Genomic DNA, 16588 nt, shown 5'->3' on the forward strand with positions numbered 1-16588 from the left:
TGCTACTTCATGATAAATTACCACATGTAGATGTTGAAATGGTATATTAAGACTAGTCTAGAAAGTTACAGTTGTGCTCAAACACCCCTTTCACAATCTGGAAAAAGCTGAAAATTTTGGGGAAAAAATTGTGGTTTATTTTTAATTTAGTAAATATAATAAATAATATTTAATTTCCTGAAAAATTTATATATATTTTAAATTTCTGAAGTACATTAGTAAATGAAAAGATGTAGAAATGAAACTTTTTTTTTTTTAATTTACACCAAAATCATTTTCAGAGAGGAAAGCTCTTCAGTGAATTTAGTACCAATTTAATAATTTTTCGAACATTAAGATCTGCTTCCTGTAGGCTACATTAAACTTCTATTTTCATTTGTGTTGTTTCTGTTTTGCCAATAAAAGCAATAGTTGCTTTTTTAAATGTAAAATAAAAAATACTTTCACCATTCACTCCCAAAATCACTGAAACATTTCTCAGAATATCTTCTTTTGTGTTTAACAGAATAAAGAGTATGACGAAGAATTGATGACAAAATTGTTATTTTATGGTGAAGTACCCCTTAAAATGAGCAATACAGCAACTATGAGACACAGTTCTGGTCCGAGTTGAGTCCATCTGTATCAGCAGAACAGTTATTACCCAATGATTGTCATTTACTCCCAAACAAACTTCTAATTTAAACCTACAGCTCTGAAGCTGGGTAACACCTCCACCAACTGTTCTCGTGTCTTAAGAGTGAGATGAAAAAGACAAAGTATGTGTAAAAAAAACGTTTGGACAATTAGTTCTGGCTTGCGAATATGTTCCCCTCTCCTTCCAAAATCTGCAAGAGAAATGGCAACAGTACTCAAGAGGAGAAAGTGACCTTTCGGAAAATGCATTGCAAAGTTCTAATACTTTTTCACAAATCCCATAGATGCTGTTTTGCTCTTTCCTTGCTTTCCGAAGTGCAAAGATGCAACATTGACTTGACAAATATGTTTTTAACCATGGTGTTTCCTGTCCATAGGGGAAAGAATGTTTTATTACATTACAAAGACCATGCTCTTTAGCCAGGGGCATTATGGCTAACTTGTGTTTTTAATATTTGTGTCTGTGCGGTTTGAAAGCCTATAAGCTTTGAAATAGTACAAATGACCTTTAGACTTATTTGAAACAATGCATCGAAATTTTACTTTGAAATGTCTTCATCTGTCTTGTTTCTCCTTACTCATGTTTTCTACTGATAAACAAAAATTGTTTTAAAGAATGATTGTGAAGCTCTGAGACAGTCATCTGTCAAACATGAGACAGTCTCAATTTTTTGGAGGTTTGTTTGGATTTTTCCTGTTATCAAAGAGAACAGCAGATGTACTGTTTTGCCATTGTAATTGTGAACATTTGTTTGCTTAGATTGCAGTGTTTAAAACAGGCACCAGACAACAGACTGAACAAAGAGAACCCTGGCGTGTGGAAATCCAACAGCTGTGAATGTCACCTTTTATTCCTTAGATAAGGAATAAATGTGGATTCCATTATGTCTGTAAAAAACTAAATGCTCATGTAAAAATGGTTCCACACATTTTGTCGAACTGTCTCAATGTAATCTAGTTTGTAATTGACAAGTTTAACATCACTTTTAACTATTATTAGTCAAAATAAACATAAAACAAAAATCTTTATAACAAAATCTTTTTCCCCCAAAATTATTTGACCTATATCTTGTTGGCAGTCCCAGAGGTTGAAGGTTTGATAGATTCTGTCCACCTTCACAGCAATAAAGGTGCTTTATTCCAGGGTTACATGACAACAAATGATAACGAAAGTAGGTGAGGAGAGTTTACAGCAATTCATCTTAGTCATCATTCTTTTGTAAGTTGTTTGAGCAGATTATAGGTTGGAAGTTCTGTGGATAAGCAGATGTTCCGGACAAGAACGTGTAAAACACACTGTAGTCACTCGTGAGGTACTGTAATTAAAAAGCATCCCAGCATACTTCGGTGGACCTGTTCTTTTTTATTAAAACAGAGAGGATGATTAACTTTTGGACTGAAAGACTGCATGTTTGCTCGGTACCGTTATTGATATACAAAACGTGACCCTGATGTGATAGCCATGCTTTAATCTCATTATCTAATCCTAAAAGCAGATTCATGGAAACCCATCATGTGTGCACATTCATGTACAGGTTTATCTATCATTGTGGGGACTGAATGTCAAATCTATCTAGTCTATGGAATATCCCCACAATGTAAAGACATACAATGTGTGTGATATACCCTTGGGGACATTATGGGAACAGAGATTTTGTCATTGGCTCAGAGGTGATAACTTGCTTTTAAAAAAAATCCTGCCCAATACACAATAGATAGTATTGATAGAATTAATGATCATAATGGGAATTTAATCTGATTTAATGGAAACTAAACCATAATGGTGTCTACTGGTTTGTGATGGATTCTATTGGTGGGATGTTATCTGGCAGATGTACACCATTAAATCATATTAGAAAAACATCCAAAACACACGACAAAGAGATATTTTATAATGGTTTAAATGGATAAAGCTAATGGTATTTTAATGGAAGCCATTACAACTGTTATGTTTTGTTGGGTTTCTATTGCTTTTTTACGTAGGGAAGACAAAAACCCCTGGTACCTTGGTTTTACATTATTTTATTATATATTAAATATAATATGCATTATAGATATGCTTAATAGCCAACTGTTTGTATCATCTATTTAAACGGCCTAAAACGTACTGTTTATATTCTGTTCTCTTTTTGTATAAAATAAGAAACTTTCTTACTGTGTGTTTTAAAATGGATTTAGTCATTTTAGAGTCGATGAACGTTTTTAATAACTCACAGAGTTAGACGAACCACAAATAAACATTCTCACCTCTAAATAGCTCAATAATTCCTTTAGCCTTGTATTTTTTCCGAAAGAAAGTCCTTTATTTATTCTCATAACTTGCTCTGACCTTTTTTCAGGCACAGAGAAAACTTTATTGAGAGCATTTCCGAATCGCATCACTTTCCTAACACAGTAAGTCAACAATTAAAAGATCAATGCGCAACGGAAGATGAAAGTGGCATCCGAGTGTGTCACCTGCGATCGGGGAATGCAACTCAACATCCAATCGACTGAGACTGTGGGCGTGTTCTTCTCTTTCCATCCTACAGACACGCACAAGTTAAAACTGCTCTCCCTCTTCCTCTCCTTGAGTCTGGGAACGCCGCGCGAGCATCCTAGCCCGCCTGTGGAATTTCTGAACTTTCCGTATATTCTCCCTTGGACGTAAAGAATAAGAGCAGGACATCATACCGAGCTTCGTTTGGGATATCTTCCTCCTTACCAAACCCTCCCGGTGCTCTATACAAGCTCGCGCACAATGGAACTTTACGCAATTTTCCTTTTCTTGGTTTCACTGACAGGTGCGCGAGGTGTTGAGCGGCACGTATTGTCGTACGCGTACACGCCTGAACTCTCGGAGGATGCGATACTGGTGGCTAACAACGGTATACACGTGCCTTTTGGAAGATCGGTTTTTATCGATCCGATGAACGATCTGGTCATTGAAGTTCAGCCGGGGGATATGTGCAGTATTACAGTGCTGGATAATGATCCGCTGTCTCAGAGACCCGGGCATCTGTCACCTAAAAAGTTCCCGTGTGAATTTGGTCCTAATGATGTCAAATACTCTCATCTCGGATCCAGAAGCCCTGCGGAGGACAGGGTGAAGCTACAACTCAGGTATGACACTCAGACTGAAACTATAATCATCCCCTTTATGTTAGAGGTGGGTGTTGTTTTCACACAATTGGAAATCGTAACGAAAAACATGCCTCTTGCTGTTGATAATTTACTTGGCACTAGTAATCTTATTGACAGAAAGGTGCTAGAATTTACTTATGATAAAGACTCTGAACAATGTGAAGTCACGTCACTGGCTGCCAGCAGCGCTTTACCCAGATATGGAAAAGTTGTTGATGACGGCAAATTGGAGAAGACGATGAGCTGTGAGCAGTTCCTCAAAGCAGACATCAGATATGAGCACACGTCTACCCACAAGTCTCCAAATAGGGATTACATCCCCATGGTTGTGGAACTCCGTAGCAAAGAAAACAATTTACTGAAACAGGAGTTTTTTCACGTGATGATCCGGATAAAAGATGGCGTGGAAAACACTCCCCCCAGACCCAGTTTCGTGGCCATGATGATGATGGAAGTCGATCAGTTTGTTATGACAGCTTTAACCCCCGATATGCTGGCGGCCGAGGATACTGAATCCAGTCCGGATGATCTTATTTTCAACATCACCTCTCCGTTGTCATTCGAGGAGGGTTATATTGTGAGTACAGATGATAGAAATTTACCCATCACGTCATTTAATCAAAGAGATCTGAAGGAACTGAAAATAGCATACAAACCTCCATCTCTGGACTCAGAAACTGAGAGGATTTTTCAGATAGAGTTAGAGGTCATTGACACGGATGGTGGGATTTCCGATCCTTTTGCATTTATGATTGTGGTAAAGCCCATGAACACTTTAGCACCCGTGGTGACAAAAAACACAGGTCAGCTTCTGTATGAAGGCCAATCTAGGTCTTTGTTCACTCAGAGCAACTTGGAAATTAGTGATGAGGACAATCTGGACAGTGTTAGGATAACTGTGGTCGATGGTCTACGTCACGGTCAGTTAACCTTGCTGGGCACCAACAGGAAGTACTTTACCCCCGCAGACCTTGAAGTAGGCATTGTGATGTACCAACATGATGGAAGCGACACATACAGCGATAATATCATTTTCAGAATGTCAGATGGCAAGCATGACGTCGAGTTTTTGTTCCCCATCACAATTGTGCCCACAGATGACGAGCCGCCCATCATAAATGCAAACACAGGTCTGGTTTTATCAAAAAAACAGATGGTGCCCATCTCGCAACTCACGCTCAGCGCAGCAGATATTGACTCTGAAGATTCCACCATTAAATTTATTATCGAACCACCGCTCTCAGCTATCGGTGAGGTCCTCATGAGGCAATCTGAAGCTCCGGAGGACCCTACATCATGGAAGTTTAATTCAGAAGATGGTGTTTATGAGAAAGTAGTGACAGAGTGGCTTCAAAAAGACATTACAGATGAAAAGCTCTTTTATAAACATACAGGTCCACATATCACGGAGACCACCACCGATCATTTTGTGTTTAAAGTGCAAGACGATGCCGATCCTCCCAACCAATCTGGCGAGAATTCATTTGTCATAAAAATTCTGCCTATTGATGACGTTCCACCCGTGCTGTTCCCGGGTACTACTTTGCAGATGACAGTACATGAATATCAGTTGACTCATTTTAGCAAAAATGTGCTGCATCACACAGACCTAGATTCGGAGGATCGTGATTTGAAATATACAATAACTCAACCGCCAACAGACACAGATGAAAATAATCCGGTTCGATTTGGATCTATTGTTTTTACGGACAGCCCTGATAGTGAGGTAACAGAATTTACTCAAGCACAAGTTAACCATCATAAGATTTCCTACAGCCCGCCAGACCATGAGCTAGGCATCACACCCCATGTGGTGCAGTTCCATTTCAGAGTCGAAGACACCGCTGGAAACAGCGTTGATGGTGTTTTTACCATTTCTCTGCAGCCCGTTAACAACAAACCCCCACAGATAACAAATTCAGGCTTCACTGTTCTGGAGAGGGGTGTACACATCATCACAAGTGTCGAACTTGACGCGGATGACCCTGACACCAATAGCAACCAGATTTTATTTACAGTGAGTCAAATTCCAGTCCACGGGCACATCCAACATACATTTAGCAATTTGCAAAAAGGTAGTACTTTCAATCTCATGGATATCTCCGAAGGCAAACTTTCATACGTCCACAATGGCGATGAGATAACAAGTGACTCTTTTAAATTAGATGTTAGTGATGGCTTTCATGTTGTGCCAGTCACTGTAAAGGTAGTCGTGAAGCCCATCGATGACGAGACTCCGACGCTCACGGAAGACACCGTTGGCTCCCGCTTGGACGTGTTGGAGAACAGTGCAACAGAAATTACCACCAATGTCATCAAGGGAAAAGATGAGGACACAGATGACCTCAGGCTGACCTTCATTGTGGATGAACCTCCAAAGTTTGGAGAAATTCTGGTGAATGGAGTTTCCTCGAGCTTGTTTACTCAAGCTGATATCATCAGTGGTCTGGTTGTGTATGCTCACACAAGCGGTGAAATCGGCTTCACCTCTTTAGAAGATGTTTTTAATCTAACTCTCTCGGACATGTCGGATGAATGGAATGTTGGGGGGAACAAAATTAAAGGAGTCCGTGTTTACGTCACCATTCTACCTGTAGATAACCAAACTCCGGGTGTCACAGTTGGCCCTACTTTTACCGTCTTCGAGGGTGACAAAAATGCTATTGATGGACATCAGATAACGGTTGAGGACACTGATACGCCAATTGAGGACATCCTATGCACCATCATCGTTCAACCCACATCAGGATATGTGGAGAACATCTCTCCAGCACCTGGCTCTGAGAAGTCAAGATCAGGAATGGCGGTGAGCGCTTTTACCATCAGAGATATAAATGAAGGTCATATATATTACGTCCAGAGCATACATAAAGGAGTGGAGCCGGTGGAGGACAGGTTCACTTTTCGTTGCTCCGATGGTGTGAACTTCTCAGAACGTCAGTTCTTCCCTATCGTCATCATTCCAACAAATGATGAAAAACCGGAGATCTTTGTGAGAGAGGTTGTTCTAATGGAGGGTATGAATGTTTTCCTAGACACTCCCATTTTGAACGGAATTGATGCTGACGTTCCTGCTGAGGAGCTGATGTTTATCATTACAAAACCTCCGTATTATGGAGTAATCCTCAATCAGTTGACAACAGGCCCCGCCCCGGTCACAAACTTCACTCTTGAACAAATCAAAGAAGCTTCAAGCATAATTTACGACCATGATGATTCAGAAACCACCGAAGACAAGTTTGATGTCTTGCTTACAGACGGAAAACATTCAGTCGAGGCTACGGTCATGGTGATGATTATTCCAGTGGATGATGAAACACCAAGGCTTGCCATTAATGACGGACTTGAAATTGAGAGCGGAGAATCAAAGGAAATAAATAGTAAAGTACTCAAAGCTACTGACTTGGATTCAGATGATGAGTCGCTTGCGTTCATCATTCGCTACGGTCCTGCACAAGGTTTCCTTTATAGAAAGATATCAGGAAATGTTGCTAAAAGGTCTGTTGGATCAATAGAGAACATCACTGTTGGGATGAACTTCACACAAAGAGAGGTGAACCAGGGTCTTATTTTCTACTCTCACAATGGTCAGGAAGGCATCCGTGACCTTGTCAAGTTCGACGTAACGGATGGTATCAACCCGCTGATTGACAGATACTTCTATATTACCATAGGCAGCATTGATATGGTGTTTCCTGATGTCATCAGTAAAGGGGTGTCACTAAAAGAAGGTGGCAGAGTGACCCTAACTACAAACCTTCTCAGCACCACCGACCTCAACAGCCCAGATGAGAACTTAGTGTTCACCATCACAAGAGCCCCAGTAAGGGGTCATTTGGAAAGCACAGACACGCCAGGCATGCCTATAGTGTCCTTCACCCAGCTCCAGCTGGCTGGTAGCAAAATCTACTACATTCACACTGCAGATGATGAAGTCAAGATGGACAGCTTTGAGTTTGAGGTCACCGATGGTTACAATCCCGTGTTCCGTACGTTCCGTGTGTCGATCGTTGACGTTGATAACAAAAAGCCTGTACTGACAGTTCACGACCTCACGGTGACCGAAAGACAGACAAAACTCATTACGCCCTTCGAGTTGACCGTTGAGGACCAAGATACAGCAGAGCATCTTCTGAAGTTTACAATCACCCAGCTACCTATTCATGGAAAACTGCTTTTCAACAACAGCCGACCGGTTGCATCCTTCACAAAACAGGACCTGAATGAGAACATGATCAGTTACAAGCATGACGGCACAGAGTCACAAGCCGATAGCTTTTCTTTTACAGTCACAGATGGAACACACTCAGACTTTTATGTTTTTCCTGATACCATCTTTGAAACCCGGAGCCCTCAGTCGATGAAGATCACCATTTTGTCTCTGGACAACGGCGTCCCTCAGATTGTGATTAACAAAGATGCACCGACTTTAAGGGTGTTGTCCACAGGTCACTTAGGTTATCAGATCACAAGTAAAGTCCTGAAGGCGGTGGATAGGGATAGCGTTCCTGAGGCCTTGGTATTTCACATCACCACACAACCAGAGCAGGGATACCTGATCAACCTGGATAAAGGGAATGCCTCCATCAACACCTTCACACAAGGTATTATTTCTTTAGCATAAATAAAAACCTATAAATTTGACTTTGAAATCTTATATCTGCCTACTCCTACAAATAACACTGTAGTATTTGACTCCAAATGAGTTTTCACCATGTTCCTACTAGGTTTTTTGCATTTATTAATGCTTTAAATAATGTCATTTCATTTTAGGAACAGGCGTTTTTTGCCAATACAGACTGCAAGATGTGCCTGTCTCTTCAACTTAAATTCTTGATGAGACAACTAGAGCGTTCACACATCTCTGTTCAATTATTAAGCTACTCATACTTCTTCCTTCTATAGTGACTGAGTATTTTAAAGGAGATACTGGTTACAGGAGAATTTCGTTGTGAGTCCAAAGTAAATGGTGTACAGGATATTTTTGCAATGGACAATATTGCAGTTTGTTTCTTTAAGCAGGTTGTTGGCAGGACATTAAAACATTCCCTCTCTCAGTGATGAAAGTTTGGGACCTGTTTGTCAAAAGGAATACAGGGGATGGTTAAAACATCATTATTACATACATTTTGAGGAATTTGTTAGCTTGTGCTGCAAGTGATGAAGAAATTTATCCATTTTGTTTTCTTGCTCAATGTTAGGGAGCGGCTTTATTTTGTTGTATAATTATGCTAGTAAAATTAATATGTTTGTATGGTGACCTTTAGATGACTGTTGTTTAATACTGTTTATTAGGTGATCACATAGATATTTAAAAATAGCAAAATTTACAAGACTATAGAAGAAAAAAAGTAGTTTTAAAAAGTAGCTTATTTCTGAAGATATTTATTAAAGGGATACTCTGCCCAAAAATGTTAATTCTTTCATAAAACTCTTACCCTCACCTTGTTCCAAACCTGTATGAATTATTTTGTTCTGTTAAACACAAGGAAAGATATTTAGAAAATGTAAGATTTTGACATTTCTGGGACGTCATTGACCACCATAGTAGGACAAATTTAAATGGTAGTCAAAGGTGCCCCAAAACTGTTTTCTTTCCTAAATTCCTCAAAATCTCTCATGTTGTGTTCTACAGAACACTAAAATGAAACAATAATATTTCCTTCTATGGTTTCCCAGAAATATCAAATACCTTTCTTTGTGTTTCATCAAACAAAAAAAGTATACAACTGGGGGGTGGGAGTAGCCTAATTCATGAAAGAATTTAAATCTATCCCTTTAAGACTTTTTTTTACAGTGATTGCCAAAAGTGACGTTTGGGGGTCAATATTTGCTTTTAATGCCCCTTAAAAATATAAATATAAAGTTTATAGTACAAATGGACAAAACACTTAATTATTATTATACCACAAAATTATTTGGTAAAAATATGATACGAAATTATGGAATATGAGACGTATATAGATGGTTTCATCAGACGCACACACCTGGCACGAAGTGAGCTTCAGGTCTGTGTTAATTATAACTTAAAAATATATTTTATATTTCATTTATATTAATATTAGTCTTTGTTCATATTTTATTGTGGGCAGTTGTGGCCTAGCGGTTACATTCGGACTGTCGATTCTCAATGCCGGCAGGAAACGACAAGCGCTTTTCTCCCAGGGCGCTTTTCTTACAACTTGCAGTGCGTGTGTTCACAAGTCACTGGATAGGTTAAAGGCAGAGGTCACATTTCGGGTATGGATCACCATATCTGACAAATAGGTCACTTTCCCTTTTATATATTAATTGTATTTTAATTACATTAAAACTACTCAACAGTTATTGATTCTTTGCGGAGGTCTAGCAGAAGCTAAGTACGGACCACAGAAATGATCTATAGAGTATATTCTAATATTCAAAAATGGACAGAAAAGCAAAAAGTTCACAGCAAATAATGCATTCTACAGTTGTATCTGTTATTAATATTTGATGGAATTCTTCTCAAATATGAGAAGATTATTTCAAATACATAAATGCAACATTTACATACATTTATGCATTTGGCAGACGCTTTTCTCCAAAGCGACTTAAATGAATTATACTATACATTTGTTTCTGAGTATTGCAATCCCTGGGATCGAATCCATGACCTTGGCATTGCTAGTGCCATGCTCTCACCACTGAGCTACAGGAAAGATACAAACAATATATTTATGTATCATTGATAAAATATTTAAACACAAAACATTTGTCAATTGTCTTAAGCTGGATATCACTCTTGGCCACTACTCTATATTCTATATGTACGTTATTAATCATTTAGTATGTATTTGTCACAAAAAATATGAATCTCTAGCATCTTTACCTTTTAAAAAGTAGCTTGTTTTGTAAAAGCCTTGCTGTTTTAAAGTATTTCACTACTAGAATATATAGTTAGCAAAATAGTCCCCCAAAGCTGTTATTGCCCAATTCAATCTCCCCATTTTTTTTTAAATCACTACTTATTCACCAGCATGCGAGTTTTGCCTTGTTTCCAAGTGTATTAGTCAGCACAGGTTCAAGGCCCCTAACAGCTAAAGCATCAACACATTCCTTCAAACATGAATGCCTAGTGAGAAGGTGAGAATCCACGTCAGGCTAACTTAAGTCTGATAAGTGCTCCAGACATTGGTGAGAGGCAGATGTGCGAAAAAGGAGTGAGAGACAAGACGAGAGTGAGAGAAGGCAAGGGAGACAAAGTTACAAACCAGACTTGACCTCATCAGATTGAGCAGTGAAGCAGAAGGAACAATCACTTCTCTTTATTTACCTTGCCCTTTCCCCATATTCTGCTACCGCTTGATCTGTGGCTTTTGCTAAATATTTCATGATGAGAGTGCGCGCCGGCGATGAACGGATACACTTTATTTTCGATATGAAAAGTGGTTTCATCCGTGCATAAAGAATCACTGGTTTACATTTTTATGAGGCTTCTTCCTCTGACATTAATCATTTAGAAGAAGTGGGTCAGACCAAGGAGAGCAAGAGAGCCAGGTTCATAATGGTATACTGTAGTTAGTGTGTCCGTGGTTATGGGCTCTAATTGGGGAGATGTTGTAGGACAAGACCAGATGTAGAGGAGCTGGAGTCCTGTGTTTAAAATTCTTCCTGTTGCCTGTCATTATATAATAGCTTGTTAGCTTTTCTGTTGATGGTTTTGTGGATGAGAACCTGCTGCTTTTGCGGAAGTTCTCACCTGGTTTTGGGAAAAGTTTTAAAAGAGCTTTATCTGCAGATGTTTGTGCTGTTTGAATCAAATAGTGTTTTAATAGTACAGTTTGCATTTTGCAGACGTTTCATGTAGGCACAACATTATCCTAAAATATATTTCATATTATACAACACTCAAAATATACAATATATTCTGCATAATATATATTTTTATATTATAAGTTAAATATAGACCACTCCAGAAGATATAAACAGAAGCACTTCCGGTTTCAGTTTTTATTTATGTAGTATGTTTTAAATCTTACATATATAATATATTTTGATTCAGTTCAAATGTTTTTTTTGTTGTATTTTGTTCAAATGTTTGTGTAATGTAACTTATTCACTAAGTTCTTCTGGACCAGTGTTGAACCAGCGTTGTTTACGTCTTCTGAAGTGATTTATATCATATTATAAATGATATTTATTTTTTTAATTGAATGATGCATTGTTTGTAATGCTTTGTAAATCATTTCAATAAATACAATCTCTTATTGTGCTTTATTATGTGTGTTTTCAGCTGACATTGATGATATTAAAATCTGCTACATCCTGAATGACGACAGCAATGTCACCCGTGATCTCTTCGGTTTTACTGTGGAGGACAGCGGTAAGTCATCCAGTATTTGTTTGCATGTCTTTAAAATCAAAAGCATAACTTTTGCACATCCTTTTTTATTTTAATGAGAATATACTGGGATCACACCACATTGAGATGTATTAGTTTAGCTGAAAGATTTCAGTACGAGGGAGGAATAATGCAACAGAAATCATTTGAATTCATAAATGATAAAACATGCTCTAAATTTTAGGTGTCTATGCAAACGGAAGAGTTGAGAGAATTAATGGCGAATCTTCGAGACCTAAGAGAGATATATTTAGTTATTTGGCATTTAATTAGGCTTTCATTTTCAGAGGTGAGTCAGTATTATTACGTGCTCTGCTCCCTTTGACTAGAAATGTTTTTAAATGAATTTCCAGAACATCAAAGAGAAAAATTTAAAAGAAAATTACCATTGGTCAGAATGACCCTGAGAAAATATTTTAGTGTGAGAGATTAATAAAAAACGTTGAATCTGTCGTCTGTTGAGGTTTTGATAATTGTGTTTATTTTATTTCAAACTACGGTGAACCATCAGCAACGGTCAAACATTAAATGAACTGTCTGATTTCCCGGGAAGCCGTGACTAGACTATCCTTGGTAGTACTTTGTGCATGTAGTGGGTTGAAGGGTTTGTATACACACAACACAAAGGGCCGTTTGATATATAAAACTAGAGGCAAGACTCATAATTAGAGCTTGTTGGGTAAGCCACTCCCCTTTTCAGACTTTCAATTACAGGGTCCCTGAAATCGGAAGGACTTGGGAAAAAAACAATCTTTATGTGAAAACATCTGGTTCAGACTCCCTACATTCCAAAAGCTTCTCTCACGCTCACAATCACCGGTTGTGCCATTAAATAATCGGTTGTTTAAAAAGGATTCCCAGTCAAACTCCCAGTTTACAACTTGTCTTAAGAACTGTTGCAAAATGTCATTTTCCATGTCAGAAGAAACTGAGCTAATTTCGTTTCTGCCTTTCCAAAGGATGTAACAACAACAGCAAACACTATAAACTATTTTAAAGCCAATTTGTGTTAAACATCTTCACACATTTAATGAACTCTGTTACACAGCGACTCACATATTTATTATTAGTAGTATACCAGAGGGGTTTTAATTAATTGTTTTTGTTTTCTAAATGCTCTTCCTCGGCATATAGGCGGTAATGATGGTGAGGCAGGTTGTTTGAGGCAGGGTAGAACTATTATCATGTTTACCATATGCAGTTCAGAGGATTATTTGAATCGAAAATAAGATTGTAGCCTGAGGGCATAACTTCTACTTTTGTCTGTTTTTTTCTTCTTTAAAAGAAAAGTCTCACTTTTTGTTAGTACACGGCTAAGAATGAATAATAGATTAATCTCCATTTTTATCACTTTGTGGGACTTCTAATCTGGATGATTAATTTACTGCTTTGTTCCACTGTTTACTGTGAAAGCTAACCCCAAAAATAAAAGGGGTCATATGGCGCGAATACGTCTTTTTTTTAGAACCTGATTTGGAACCTGATGTTCCAAATATGGTAAGAGGCGTTACATTTCCGTTACACGCTTGGAGTATTCGACCATTCACTACGCACGGGTCAACTGGCCAATCATAGCACACCTCGCTTTTCAGAGCGATGAACTTTGTAAAAATCTGCGTGTTTCAGAGAGACGGGGCAAGAGGTGATACAAACATGCACGGTATGCGGAAAATACTGGGTTTTTTAACTTTAAGTCGTGTATACACATTGCGTTACATCTTAAACAAACGTTAATATTAGTTTTAGCCGTGTCATATGACCACTTTACAAGATTTCATTATTTATTCATACTCATGTCATTCCAAACTTGTGTGACTTTCTTCTTTATGCAGAACACAAAAAATATATATTTTGAAGAATGTTAGTAACAAAACTACTTTAACCCCCTTTGACTTCCATTGTAAGGACACAAAACCAATGAGACATTTCTTGAAATATCTTCTTTTGTGTTCATCAGAAGAAAGAGTTCTGTACAGGTTAAACAACATGAGGATGAATAAATGATGACAGAATGTTTATTTTGGAGTGAACCATCACATTAAAAGACTTAATTTTGGTGTACCAGCATGCTTTGTCACTACTATCACAAGGACTTCCTGACTGACAAATGTAATGCTCTATTAAAATATCAAGAGAATTTAAATCCCAGAGCTCCAAGTGAGGTAAATGAGTAGGCTACAGATTTATCTGTTACCCTCTTCCTTTGCAAAAGGTCACAATGATAGCGCTCATCCTGAATACCATTAGCCCTTTACACTACTATCATCCCTCAGAGGCAGAGCTAGAAATATGACAGGATTGACTACAGGGACACAAAGATGCTACAGCGAACTGAGAAAATCTTTACTTGGCACAACGCAGCTTTGGGAGTTTTTTTGCGTTGTGGGACTGCGGGAATATTTTCTTTGACATTTGTCGATTTACCTCACTGTTCTTTTGAAAGCAAAAGTGCTATTATCTACTAAACTGGTACCATTAAAAAAAAGGTTGGTTTATATTCAATAACCCTAACCATCAACATCAAGTTGAGAACCAGAATGGTCTCAATTTTACGCTTTTTACACCGTTTTGTTTCCGCCAGCTTTAAGCCGAAAGCAATTTCACAATCTGTTCACCACCTTTTAGTTTGTCGCTAAAGCTCTGTTTTGTCACAGAAAACTGAAAGAAACATCATGCTGGCCCTGTTTTTGCATGACAGTATTGTTTTTGTGAGTTTTTGGGGGGGGATTTGTGGAACAGGAGCCTGAAACCCAACCAACAATGAAGAACAATGGTAATGTTAGTGTTTATGTAGATAACCATATGTATGAGCTGCTTGTTTGGGTTTTTTTGCATATCTAATTAACCGGAAAGAATTGTGTTTGTGTGGATGTTTTGTAGCTCTTTTTTGCTGCGTAAGCGAATCTGGATGCATTCGCATGTGGATTACTGGCATTGAGTTTCTATTGAAGCCTCATCTCTGTTTAGTTTGGTTGTGGGGGTAGTGCAGGTATTTAAGGTCATACTCTGGATACGTAGTCCAGCTTAACCTTAGACCCTGATTCAGGGGCGAGACCACACCTGCAAGGACTCGCCAGTAACTCCTTACCTGTTTAAACATTTGCAAGTGGCACTGATCGAGTGGACAGGCGATAGTACAATGAGAGTTTAAGATGAGTGTGTTCAGTCATTCTTTCGTAGACATATTTGACAGCTAAAAAGATGTTCTTTGAATAAGCACGGCAAAGTTTAGCATCCAGTTTGAGAAGAAATAGTAAAAAGGAAAGAAATAAAGCGCCTGTGCTATTCTCAGTTGAAAAGGAAAGCACACATTTATTCAGGGCAATGGTTATGAAAAGAGGACACTTTTCTTATTACTACACACACAACAGAGGTAAAAAATGTCCATCATTCAAATAATTGAGGGCATCCGGGCATACATTGCCTCGTACAGAAAAGTCTCGGTTCAGCTTTCTTAATCCAGCTAGAGGGACTGAGCTTATTGAGCTAGGAAAAGAGAAACTAGGGCTTCATAAGGAATCGTGATGCCAGGTTGAGATACCATAGATGTCTAGTGATTGGAGAAATGGAATGTGCCAAACAGGAAATGTAGAACATGCAGGTGTTCCAATTTAAGCACAGATTGAACATCCAACCATAAGCATGTCTCTATTGGTGACAGTCAACACGACGGTTATGAGACAATGAGTGGCGTCTTGTTTATATGCTTAAAAAAATAAATCAAACCATTTTCTCAAAAGCATCTGTCCATAAGTCACGCTTAAAATAGGTTAAATGTTTATTCAAAAAATGAAAAACTCTACTGTACATCCTTTAAACAGTTACAGTTACATCTATGCATGTGATGGTATCAGATTTTCACGTAATGATAATAGCGAGGACTTTTTGTAGTGTATGGTATTATTGCTGCATTATATTATATATACAATGATGTATTTAGATTAAGATATATTCACTGTTGTACAGGGCAACACTTTCATATACAACTAGTGCAGTGCAGCTTTTCATTTTTTTGCTTTAAGAAAGATATAGTGTGCTTAAACAGGTTTTGTTTACACTAAATTTTGATGTGTTTGATGGAAAGTGAGTTTATGTGATTTCAGAGAAATGTGAACAATCATGCGAGTATGTTGTGTAGAATTATTCTCTGTCTTTTTAAATGCTTACTTTAACAATAATGTTTAAATGATTTAGCATGGAAACCCTTATTATTGAAAACCGGCATAATCCTTGGACACGATGCATGTTTTTTTTTGGACTGGATGCACATCCACATCAATGCGATATGATAATGATCTAGTACCCAGATGTATGCTACTGTACTTACAGTAACTTACGTATAAATTACTGTTTTGTTTTTGTGATTAAATAGCTTATAAAATACCTCAAATCTTTAGCATATCCAGTAATCACAGACTTACTCCAAACAATGTTTGTCACCTTTACTTTCTTTTTAATACTGCACAA

General features: G+C 38.0%; 1 protein-coding gene across 1 annotated transcript in view; it reads left to right on the forward strand.

Annotated features, from left to right (window-relative positions):
* Window positions 1-3376: 3376 nt before the first annotated feature.
* Window positions 3377-16588, forward strand: part of frem2a (FRAS1 related extracellular matrix 2a) — a 48231-nt gene continuing 35019 nt past the window's right edge. Inside the window, exons 1-2 of the mRNA XM_056736474.1 lie at window positions 3377-8363; window positions 12014-12103. Coding sequence (XP_056592452.1) covers window positions 3377-8363; window positions 12014-12103 — 5077 coding nt within the window. The remainder of the gene's footprint in view (window positions 8364-12013; window positions 12104-16588) is intronic.

Source organism: Triplophysa dalaica, chromosome 22 (assembly GCF_015846415.1).
Source record: "Triplophysa dalaica isolate WHDGS20190420 chromosome 22, ASM1584641v1, whole genome shotgun sequence".
NCBI lineage: Eukaryota > Metazoa > Chordata > Actinopteri > Cypriniformes > Nemacheilidae > Triplophysa > Triplophysa dalaica.